Genomic DNA, 12,616 nt, shown 5'->3' on the forward strand with positions numbered 1-12,616 from the left:
TGCTCCTCTGTCTGGAGATGATCCTGTTTAGTGGATGCAGTGGATTCTCCATGATTGACAGGAGCCTGCTCGGCACCCAATGCTCTGCCACAGATGTCAAACTGTCCAGTTCTGTGCTGTGGCAGCTACCAATGTTACAAAAAGGGTAACCACCAGGTCAGGTATCGTCCTAGTTTATTCTCACTTATCACCTTATATTTGGATTACTGCATTTGGGTACTGCAGCCAATAATATCTTACACTAGCACTGTAGTGGCAAACAGACACCGGTAGGCTTATAACTGTCATTTACTGATCCTGTTTTATGTAATAGAGTTACTCAAAACATGCAGGTTCCTGGCATCATGAAAAGGAAAAAAATGTCCAGAAAATGAGCAGATTTAATGCGTCAAGGCATAGATATAGCCACACATAGTCTATGGTCAGAATACTAAGGGAGGCAAGAAGAGTTGATTAGCAGCAGTAAAATGCATAGGCAAGGAGCAAAGCCAAGAAAACAAAACAAAGGTCCTAAAACTGATTTCCAGGAAAACACCTTTTAGCTTCCTCTAACAGTAAAGAGAACACTATAGAGTAGCAAAAGTAAGGAAGTCCAAAACTAAAATAGTAGCAGCTGTGAACCATCATTTTATACAGTGGGAGCGTGATGGCAAAATGTGTCCCATCGTAACAGTTTTGAGTTATGAGCATGATGTCAGGGAGCTAAACTTGAAAGATTTATTCTTTTATAAATAGATGGGTGTTATTCCCCCTTAAAGACTTAGTCTTGCAGTGCTTTGTGGGTCTTGGATAAATCTGGAATGGCAGCTGCTGTAAATATTTGAAAATGTCTACAGACTGTCAGAAGAGTCCCATTATGTGTTGATGTTCCTGCACATAAGGTGTAATTGTCCTGCGATGAGGACCTGAGCTTTGTCTTTCTTTTTTTGTCAGTATATAAAAAGAAGGTGAAGCCCTACTTCTGTTTCCAGGTGTGACAGTGATGTAAGATCAGCGTGCCACCAGCATCAATTTCTTACCAATTCTGACCTGAATTACCATTAAACTGTTCACTTTTATCTCAGGGCGGTTGATTAAATAATTCAACTCATTTGGAGCCTTCACATCAGCATTGGCCGACCTCATCAACTTACCACTGCTTTCTGGATTGCAAATAACCTCATGAATATGGACTCGCTATTTTATTTGGTTTTTGTTTTGTGCTAAATATGTACACTCACTGAGCAAATTCTCAGCAACATTTTAGTAATACTGAGTAGGGCCTCCTTTTGCTCTCACGCATTGGAATCCTCAAGATATTGGAGACATTCCTTTGAGATTCTGGTCAAGGTTGACATGACTGCACCAAACAATTTCTGCAGATTAGTTAGCTACACATGCAATCTCCTGTTCTACCACATTCTGAAGGTGTTCTGTTGGATTCTGATCTGGCGACTGGTGAAGGACACTGAAGAACACTGAACTCATTGTCGTGTTGTAATAATCGGCCGGCAGCTCAACCAGGCCAGGACACCCATAGAATGAAAGGATAGGGGAAGGCAACCACTTTTGGACAATACTTCCCCCAAGACATTAGATGGCAGCTTCCCTGCAGTGTAGTGGTGCCCCAGATTCCTGCAGGGCACCATGGGACATGTAGTTTTATACCACAGCCCTGCTGGGTACCATGGGTGCCACCAGAGAACCGCCAAGTAGAACCTGGGGAGTCAGGTTTTCCCCATAGCCCGGAAATACAAAGTCACAAGGATGGAAGCCCCAAAGTACTTCCGGGCTGATTAAAAAACTGGGATTCTCCATCTGACCCGGAAGTCACGTGAGAAGAACAACAGAACCACTTCTGGGTCAAGAACTATATAAAGGACTGCTGAAGACCCAGAAAATGAGCCAGAGTTGGGTGGAGGTGGACACAGCTTGCTCGGAGATGTGGAGGAGAAAGTGAGAGAAGAATGTTGTGCTTTGTGATGTTTATTTAATTGTCTGTTGGTGGCTGTGGTGCTTGAAGGGCACTGCTTATAGAAGAGAAAGAATTAAAGATCTTCTTAGTGCTTTTACCTGGTGATCTGAGCGTTCACAGTGTTTATGATACCAGTTTGACTTTTTCTTTGTGACATGGTGCATTAACCATGCCGGAAGAAGCCATTAGAAAAACAGTAAATTGTGGTAATGAAGGGATGCACAGAGTCAGCCACAATACTCAGATCACATCTCTCGATATCCTTTATTGTAGTCATAGACTATTATCTGTTGTTCAATGAGCCACAAAGCTGTGCACCTTACTGGCTGTAACAGAAGTTGGAAACTTGAATACCAATTGTATTGGTGGTTCGTGAAATTCAGACAAATGTGATCCTTTGACGTTTATCGGCAGAATGGTTGCAGATGTTCCAGTATACTCTGTACTTAGTGTTGGTAGGAAACCCATCACTACCGTTAGCAGAGCTGATGGCAGGGTTTCCATTTGCCATTCTAACATCACCAAAATTTGCAGTGCAGACATCAGACTTTATCATGTTTTGCAGTTCTGTTTGTTTCCTTTTGCTAATAAAATCTAAAAGGGTTTTTTTGTTGAGACATCTTTCATGCTTGTCTTGCCCTGTTCATGTTTCCCTCCAACTAGACCTTCCTACACAACTCGTAAAGTAAAGGTAACTCATTGATAGCCTCCTGTCAATGTCACATGTTTTGAGTAGCTACTAAAGATTTAAAGTTAATCTTATTTTCTGAACCTTGTTACGTAAAGAGGCAGATTTAGGTACTGTATGGGCGGCATGGGCAGCTGCCCACAGCAGCATCAGAAAATTCAGAACGGTGATTACAGTCTGTGCCAGTCAGTCCATGAGGGGCACCGTTTATGAAAGTTAAGGAGCACCTGCTCTGTACAGTCCTCGGTATGCACACAGAGGGATGCCAATTATGCACGGGTGTTCTAATACTGACACTGACACAAACTAGTCTAATGGTTTAGGAGTGCCATCTTCCTCCACACTTCAAATGGGCTTTGACCAGGACTGCATATATTCATCTCTCTATTATCTTGCGACGATATGAGACTTTTTTTCCTGTGACTAGACGTGATCTTTTGAAGAGAGACAGAGAAACACTTTCACATCCCGCGAAATGGACAAGTCAAGTCATACTTACAACCTTTGGAAGCAAGTCCCGTGATACACATGCAGAGCAGGTTAGAGATAAAGAAAGTAGGAAAATTCGAAAGTCTCAAAAAATGAGAGTTAACATCGCATTAGCATAAACAAACAGAAAATATTACTCAGTGAAATAACAGAACAGCGAAAAGAGACTGAATATTCAGGTGCTGTACAGGCTTTTAAATGTTCAAAGTGCCGCACGAAATGCAGATCACACGGCACAGCAGAAGCAGCAAGCCAGCACCTGATCAAGCAAAGAGGAGGTAAAAAAAGCAACTGTTATTCATTTCCCATTATATCACTGTTTTAGAGGGGCGTCGGAGGAGCGACCGCATGTCCTTGGTGTGCGTTCAGCTCCCCTCGTCACAACGGTACGTAGTTCGGGTTGGTGTATGCAGGGTGGTTGGCGAGCTAAGCGAGCATGAGGCGAAGCCCCTAGTTTTTCAGATTCTTAAGATTTAAATTAGCTCTATATTGATGAAGTTAACTCTGTATTAATAAAGTTAACACTGGTAGTTTTGCTTTGTAAGTTTATAATTAACATCATTAGCATTGCACTTTATTCCAAAAACGTAAAAAGTGTTGCATGTTTTTTTTGTCATGAAAAATTGCATTTTTATTAAATCTCAAAAGTATAATAATGATACCAATATTAATAGTAATGATGAATAAAAATAATAACATGAAATGAGCAATAGTAATGAAAATAATAATAACAGTAATAATAATACGACTAATGATGCCAAAACAGTATGTAATTTCAAAATGAGTCCTTTGGGTGGTAAATCTTAAAGCCTGGACACAATCCAGCGTCACAGTTGGGATGGATTTTCTTTTGGATATTCTTTCCAGATTTATCAGCACGCTGTACTGGTACGAGTACGAGTTGAATTCTGTTTTATTTCTGTTATAGTTATATAATTAATAAACTGTCTACCAATACGACGCTCTGGATTGAGGTGCTGGGTCAACCACGTCTCTTTTGCGGTAGTGTGGACGGTGGATGTGTGGAATTGATTTGTTCTATAAGCTGGCATGTAACGTTTGCATGAGATACAGTTTCGTCAGCTTCTTGTTCAGATAACTTGAATGCATTCCAAATGTACAGTTCCACCAGAGGACGAAATATCTTTTTTGTAGTATTCCTTTTGTTGCCATACGCATAATGGGATAAAAGTCCATTCTTGATCTGCACGATCTACGCCACCCATGGTGCTATTGTAGTCGACCACAGCACAAGGCTTCGTAACCTGCTTGTTTGTTGCCTTTTGCCTGTACAGTGAGTGCAGTTGCGTGAGAGAATGGGGTCAAGCAGATCGCCAGCCTCGTGAGTGATGTTGAAGGAGGAAAGAAGAGCGAGAAAGTCAGCAGCAGGACGAGTGTCATGTAGACGTTCAGGTCTCCGACAACTAGAAATGGGCTGCAGTCATCTGGGAGGGAAGAGAGCAGTCCACCCAGCTCATCAAGGAAAGGAGACAGTAATTGCATGATACTCAAACGTAGTGAAGTTGCATACATTACCCAGGTGGGTGAATCTCCAGCTCTTAGATGGAAGAATGCCTGTTCCCCCACCCCTACCAGTGGAGTGCCAGGTGTGGAGGAAGTTGAACGCAGAGGAAAGTGAATCGCGCAAACCTTCATGGCGCCCACCGCAAATGAGCTGTCGGCAAAACAGAGGTCTATGAACAGCACTGCTCAGGAGTATGGAATTATTATGAAAATGCTTCTCACATCTATGCAAATAGAGGAACAATGGAAAATTTAGGTATGGGCAACATGGGCAATGACACAGGGCACCCACACCAAAAAAAACTGAGAATGGTGACTACAGGATTCAAGTTTGAAATGCTGTGCCGCTCCTGCACTTCATCCACCGCGCCACTAATGCTGCCCGTGTGAATACTCTTATCTGTTATGCACTCTTCAAAATAAAAAGGTGCCGGAGTGGCTCTTCAGAGCGATGCCATGGAGGAACCGTTTTTTGTTCCAAAAAGACGCATCACATGAAGGTTCCAGTAAAGAACTTTTATTTATTTAGAGCCATAACAGGCTCCATAAATGGTAACAGATTTGTAAAATTCCAATGGGTCCTGATTTTAAAATGACTCTTACTGCATACATATACGGGCGTCTTGTATGTCTGTAGTACTAGGGTGTTGTATCGTGTTAGCCATTATATGAAGTCAAGCAAAATGACACCTTTTATCGGCTAACTAAAAAGATTACACTATGCAAGCTTTCGAGGCAACTCAGGCCTCTTCTTCAGGTAAGATCATTAGCACGACATGGTTGTTGCGTGTAGATCTTTCATAGTGAGAACTGAGGTGTCTACACACACCCAAAAAATGTAAAAAGTACATGTTTGGGCCATCTAGGGGATGTGGTAGAGCAGGAGTAGAGTGGACTGATCCATACAGTCACAGGTCTTTCATTTATATCTGTCTAATAATATGTAATGTTATATATATTCATACTGATATAAATTTAATGTTTTAAATGTTATGATTAGGTGGCACGGTGGCGCAGTGGGTAGCGCTGCTGCCTCGCAGTTGGGATACCTGGGGCCCTAGGTTCGCTTCCCAGGTCCTCCCTGCGTGGAGTTTGCATGTTCTCCCCGTGTCTGCGTGGGTTTCCTCCGGGTGCTCCGGTTTCCTCCCACAATCCAAAGACATGCAGGTTAGGTGGATTGGTGATTCTAAATTGGCCCTAGTGTGTGCTTGGTGTGTGCTTGGTGTGTTTGTGTGTGTCCTGCGGTGGGTTGGCACCCTGCCCGGGATTGGTTCCTGCCTTGTGCCCTGTGTTGGCTGGGATTGGCTCCAGCAGACCCCCGTGACCCTGTGTTCGGATTCAGCGGGTTGGAAAATGGATGGATGTTATGATTATTGTGTTGTTCCAAATGTCGGAATGATTTAAGGGGTCGTAGACACAAAGTTTTTTTCAGGTTGGTTGAAGAAGGGCTCGCCTGAGCACCATACAGGCTAAAACCACCACTGGTTTCCATGATCCTTTATAGCAGGGGTCCTCAATCACAGTCCTGGAGGGCCGCAGTGGCTGCAGGTTTTTGCTCCAACCCAGTTCCTTAATAAGAAGCACTTACTGCTCAAGTAACACTTCTGTTTCACTTTAGTTGTCTCGCTCGTTAAGATTTTGAACCCTTATTGCTTATTTTAATCTTAAACAGCAATATTCTTGGCTTTTAATTGCTCCTAATTAGCAATAACATGCAAATGACAAAAGAAACCAGCATTTCTCCATATAGCTTGTTACCATTTACACCTGTGTGTAATCATGCACTGTTGGGTTAAATTAAATACTTGGAAGGAAATTGAAGAGGAAAAAGTGAAGGACTGAGAATTACTCCTCCATTTTAGCCTTCAAATCATTTGGATGATATCCTTAGAAAGGGAAAGGAAATCCAGGATATAGCAGAGTTAAAGCACTAACAAGCCATGAAATTAAATTATTGGCAAGAATTGCTTTCTAATTAAGCAACCAGGTTAGAACAAAAACCTGCAGCCACTGCGGCCCTCCAGGACTGGGATTGAGGACCCCTGCCTTATAGGAATAAGCAAGTCAAGTGAACGCATGAATAGATTTTTTTTTTTTGCATTGAATGATATGTTGGTTTTAATAGAAAAATCAGGAACAGGCTCTATCAACTTAACTTCTATAAGAGGTGTGGAGACCAGTTTCCCATTATTTTCCAACTGCATTGTATTCTTTTTTTTTCCTTTTAGGATAGTAGCGCCAGTGAGAGGCGGGAAGCACACTCACTGTTTCCATGCTTTGATCTTGACCTGAACTACTCCGATTGCCTTTAAGTGATAAGACCACCACGAGCACCTTCATGGCACAAGTCTTGGCGCACACTGCGAATGAGCTGTCGGTGGAACGGAGGTCTACCAGCAGCACTGTACAGGAGTGCGTGGTAATGGACATGCTTCTCACACTTATGAAAATTAAGGAATGCAATGCCTCGCAGGCTTAAAAGAAACAACTCATACCAAATTTGAAATACACTCGTGTGTGGGAGATGAGAAACTAATTGTTCCGAGTAAAAGAAAAAAAAAATAGGGAAAGGGAAAGCGTTGTTTTAATTGGCCGAGTGTGGAAATGTCAGAGGCAGCGGCCACGCCCATTTGTTAATGAAAGCTGCGAGCCGCATCCTGCAGTACAGGCGCTTGAAGTCGAACTTTACCAGCAGCGCACGCGCATCATGGCAGCAGGTAAGCCCTTCGGCACACGTGTCTTTGTCGCTTTTTTTTTTTTTTTTTTAACCTGTACACTCCCTGTGCTGTTTTGGATCGCTTTTAATTTGGGGTGCAACTACTTTACGTGAATGGCATCAGACGTTTATTTCAGTCATTATCACCCGGCACTTAGCAGTGCCACAGAAAACCGGTTAATCCGTTGTGCCATGTCTGAACGAAAATAAAGGTTAAGAAAGCAACAGGAGGGAGTGCTACGCGGAACAAATAATAAGTCGATCCGATATTAGACCAGATAGTATACCTGTAATGCCAGATCTAAAATTAAAACAAAATATGAAATAGAGGTTTAGGTGAACACGTTTGAATAGCGTGATTTAAAGTGGTTAAAATCCGCCCCCGGGTTCAAACCCCGATCACTCTCAATACTACCTTTGTATGCTCTCCCTGGCTCATCCTTTTTACTGGGTACTGCTGTTTTCTTCCACATTTCGTGCAGGTTAGCTGGATGGGCAGAAAGTGAATAAGCGCGTCCGGGAAAACCTGGGCTGGAGTCCCGTCCAGGTTTGGTTCCTTTTCTGAAGCTGCGCCCAAACTGCAGGGTTAGGCTTTGTGTCCACTTGGCCATGAAGTGGCGTTTACTTAATGGAAGGATGGATGGACATGTTGTGGCTTCGAGTTATGGAGATAAATAAGTCATCTTCCGCACTACATTAGTCACTCAAGTAAAGGAGAGGCTTTGACCCGTACGCTATAAGGAACAAAAACTACGATAACTGGTTGTTTTTCTTAAAGATTTTGAAATATTTCATACTTTAAAAGGAAAAAAATCCATGAGACACCAGTTATAAGAATGTCGTGGTGTTGTATGCAGGAACACTGCCAGTGCCTCCGTCTCATTATATAAAGAATGCTAGTTTGGTCAAGGGTCACGAAGAGGGGGGATGTGATAACTGAGTGTTTGCTTTTCAGAAAACGTCCTTTGAGGGTCAGTCTAAGAATAGCAAGGGAGAGAGAGAGAGAGAGAGAGGCCGGACTCCAAGTGGGGATTTGTTCACTAGGAATAGTCTTACTGTAATACACTTTTGGTACATCAGTTATCTGTCAATTTAGCTGGCTGTCCGTCTTCATTACATGTTTTTCATCTATATCAATCCATCTAATGTCACACCTTTCTGATCAATCTGTTTCATGAAGATTCCACACTTCACACATTTGGCTTCTTAATAATATAACTCACATCTTCCTATCAAATACAGAGCCTGTTCCATATCTATCTGTCAATATTTTGCACCTACTTTTCACATCTTTGCAACCTAACATTGCACCTTTCACATCTATCATTCTAATAAATACTGACACTCATGAACACTGGCTTTTTAAATAATATAGCTTTTTACACATTTCTACCTGATATAGTGCCTTTCATATCTATCTATCTATCTATCATTGTGCCTACTAGATATAGCTACTGCAGTGGGCTGGCGCCCTGCCCGGGGTTTGTTTCCAGCCTTGCACCCTGTGTTGGCTGGAATTGGCTCCAGCAGACCCCCGTGACCCTGTAGTTAGGATATAGCGGGTTGGATAATGGATGGATGGATAGATATAGCTATGTATTATAAAGCAGCTATCACATCCACCTATCTATAGATATTTTTATAACACCATTCACATCTATTTATACAATAAGACTTTTTGGGCTTTCTACAAATTACTGTATATAGCACCTTTCTATTTAAGGTGGCAGTACAATATGACAAGTACCTTAGCTTTTGCATTTCAACTAAAAACTTTCCATGTGGTCATGTTTTATTTTAGTTTTGACACCCTAGCTTTGTTCTCAATCCTCTTAGAATTTAAAGTTACTGAACCTTGGCCTGTTTTCTTACTCTGTGACTGATCCAAACCTTCTCACAGTAATTTTATTCAGGTAGTTTGTCAGTTTGTTCATTCCAACAATATAGATAGGGTGGCTGTCTCACCATTAACTGCCACAAAAGCATTTCTGTATCTATCTGTGTTATGAAGCTTTTCGTTTATGTCTATCTACCTACAGTACTGTAAATTGCCTTTCATAACTATCTATCTAACCTATTGTGCCTTTTGTGTCTGTCTATCCTATAATGCCTTTCATTTATGTCCATCTACCCACAGTACTGTACAGTGCCTTTCATATTTATCTGTCTATTCTGTGCCTAACTTTCTTTTTACTTTTCAAATTGCCATTGACTTCTCTGTTTTTAACATCTACTGTTTAATGTTCTCTCCTTTTTCAAGCACATCTCCCACAAGGGCATATTAGCATTTCAGACGACTTTTCCACTTAAAGTGAAGACTTTCCATTTATAGAGAACTGTTGTCAGTAGTCTGATTGCTTTACATAGAGAGTAGGGAGCCACTTCAACCACTGCTACCTGGATGATGTGAGGGCTGCCATTTTGCGCCAGTACGCTCCGCACACACTTTTTAGTAATTGGGTGGTGTAGGGGTGAGAGAAATGTTTAGTCTGTTAGGGATGTCGTCATTTGAGCTGTAAGCCCAGCTTCTCTGCATACAGAAGAAGTGTTAAAGAAACCCATCAGGCACACATGCAGTGTTCATAGCACTCAAAAAAACAAGCTAATGGGTATGTTCACTTCATGTATTAAGTTACTGTAACTTAAAACTATTTATGTTAAAACTATTTTATGAAAAAGCATCTTCTTCTTTGTTTCCAATACAACCATGTAATTAATATTAAGACAACATGAAAAGTGCAATCAACTTCAAGATAGGATTATTGGAAATGGGAGAGGGTTCAGTTAATTTGTCTTTTGATTTAATTTGGAGAGGTGAGGGTCTAGCAGGGAATGGTAGGAGCTCAAGGGCAAATCCTTTTGATGTGGCCGATTATTAGTCTGGCCAAGAAGAGTAGATGGGATGGCAAGTGTATTCTGATAAAGTGAAATGTGATCAGAGATGTGCAACGGGTACAGAAGAGTTTGGAGAAGGATCTGCCAGGGAAAGTGAAGCCTGACATTGAGAATTGGGGATTTGCAGCTGCCAAGGAGAGATGGAAGGGGTTGTGGAGCTTGGGAAGTGGGGTGTTTACTGGGAATTGTACAAGGTGAATCAAAATTATGTTAACATTTGAATGGCGGAAACAATTTATTCACAAAACATACTTCATATGTGCAAGATGATTTACAGGAATGTCTCGATACATGTACCATATGTGGCACATAAATGGGCCACAAAAATTGTATACAAGTTTATACATAGTAGTACCATTAGTGTTAAAATAATTTTGACTCCCCGTGTATATTTAAGAATAACTGTAAAATGGACATTGGGTCAATACTTTGGAAAGAGGATGATTAGAGTTCTGTAAAGAGATTATGGGAATAGAAACCTTTTTCAACAATAACTTTTGTTATATTATGCATTAGAATCGAATGTGCTCTAATAGAAATTATAATGTCTTTCAAGAGTGATAACAAAAGTGGCAATGGAGATTTAAACAGGAGAATGGTGCTTTGTATTTTGTACTGTGAAAATAAAATGTATTTTTATGAAATAAAAAATGTTTACACTGTAATGTGTGTGTATGTGGAGAGGAGCCGGGCAGGGTCCTCCTCGCTGTCCGGTTTCACTTCTACACCGGGGGACGACTAGTACTAAATAAATTAAATGGTATCAATATTTAGTGAAATAAGATTAATTTGGTATGACGTAAAAAAAAAATGATGTATCCTGAACTAATGATGTTTACCTATTTTATTGAATTTACTAAATGCATGTAACATTCCATACAATCAAGTCAAACTTGACAAAACTAAATTCAATTTAACCCCAACTCATGAGAAACTTAGTTTTACTCTGACTGTTGGCCTTGCTCAAAGTAGATAAAAGGGGAGAAAATCCTTCTCCCCCAATATAAGTGCTTTATTCTAAAATGTTGTTGATTAGATCCTACCAGGTTTTGAAAAAGTTTTGCACAGATCCTAATTGAGAATTTGATTTTTTTTCCAGTTTTCAAATAGTATATAACATCAGTAACCCACTGACTTAGAATAGGTGGGTTAGGATTCTTCCAGTTGAGCAAGATAAGTCTGTGTGCCAATAGTGAAGTGAAGGCAATCACAGTTTGTTTGTCCTTCTCCATAAAACAGTAATGTTTAATAAACATGTGTAACTTAAGTTTAATGAACGAGATTCAGTTATTTTAATTTTATCCAAAGACATTCATTTAAATTACACAAACTATGTTATGAATCCATCGACTTAAAAAGAATGTTTAATTTTAAAATTACTCAAACTCATTGTGTGAGGCCACCATCCCTGACTGAATTGTTTATTTTTTAATAAGTCATTTTTTGAGTGAAGTTCTTCTTGGTATTAACAAACAGTATTTCATCCTTTTTTCCTTCAAAATGCCTTCTTTATTTTCTTTTTACAACTGGAAAATGTGTATAATGTGTAATTTTGCAAACCAGTTTTAAAATAAATGAGCACACTGTGTTCATGGCTGCCTCCAAGTCTGAGGTTGAAAGGAGTCCTGGTTAAATATTTAAAGTTTACTTTAGTTCAAGAAACTGAGGGGCTGTGGAGCTCCCTAATTCAAAGAATTGTTGCACTGAAAGGATGAGCTGAGTGTGGGCCTGTATTCTTCATCTCTCCATCCATTTTCTAAATCTGCTTTATACAGTCTGGTTTTGTGGACCCTGTGAAAAACGGAAAACTGCTCTGTAACACTTCACAAAGTACCTCTCATGCACTTGAGTCGGGTCACTCTTGGATATTTGGTGGGCTCTTTCTGCTTCGCAACAAAAGCCCCAATGACCCACTCGGTTATCTGTCATGGGTTCCTGTCTTAAGAGTGAGCAGTGCTGTCCACGGCGCCACCTTGTGGGCTCCTCCTGTTACAACGAAATTCAGCACCCCGACTTGGCCATGTCCTCTAACACCAATGATACCAAGTTTTCTAGAAAGTTGCTTCAATTCATCTGGACATAGTTTTTTTCCAGGGAAATGGGTACTCGTGGTCATTGGTCAATGGACAATTTGCATATCATTGATCACATGGTCCATTGTTAGTCAAAGGTGCTAGTTTCGGTCATTATACAAAGGTACTGTTTATAAGGTTGGAGAAACCTGCAGTCAACTGAGACTGAGGAAGTCACTCAGATGAGTGATGTAATGTATCTCCCTGGAAAAGAACTATGTCCAGATTAACTGAATCAACTTTCTAGAATTTCCTTACTGGATTATTGAGCATGCATC

General features: G+C 40.7%; 1 protein-coding gene across 1 annotated transcript in view; it reads left to right on the forward strand.

Moving 5' to 3' along the window:
• The first annotated feature begins 7,231 nt into the window (after nucleotides 1-7,231).
• LOC114659540 (protein-glutamine gamma-glutamyltransferase 2-like) overlaps nucleotides 7,232-12,616 on the forward strand; it is a 128,883-nt gene continuing 123,498 nt past the window's right edge. Inside the window, exon 1 of the mRNA XM_051932563.1 lies at nucleotides 7,232-7,372. Coding sequence (XP_051788523.1) covers nucleotides 7,363-7,372 — 10 coding nt within the window. The 5' untranslated portion in view covers nucleotides 7,232-7,362. The remainder of the gene's footprint in view (nucleotides 7,373-12,616) is intronic.

This window comes from Erpetoichthys calabaricus, chromosome 10 (genome assembly GCF_900747795.2).
Source record: "Erpetoichthys calabaricus chromosome 10, fErpCal1.3, whole genome shotgun sequence".
Taxonomy (NCBI): domain Eukaryota; kingdom Metazoa; phylum Chordata; class Cladistia; order Polypteriformes; family Polypteridae; genus Erpetoichthys; species Erpetoichthys calabaricus.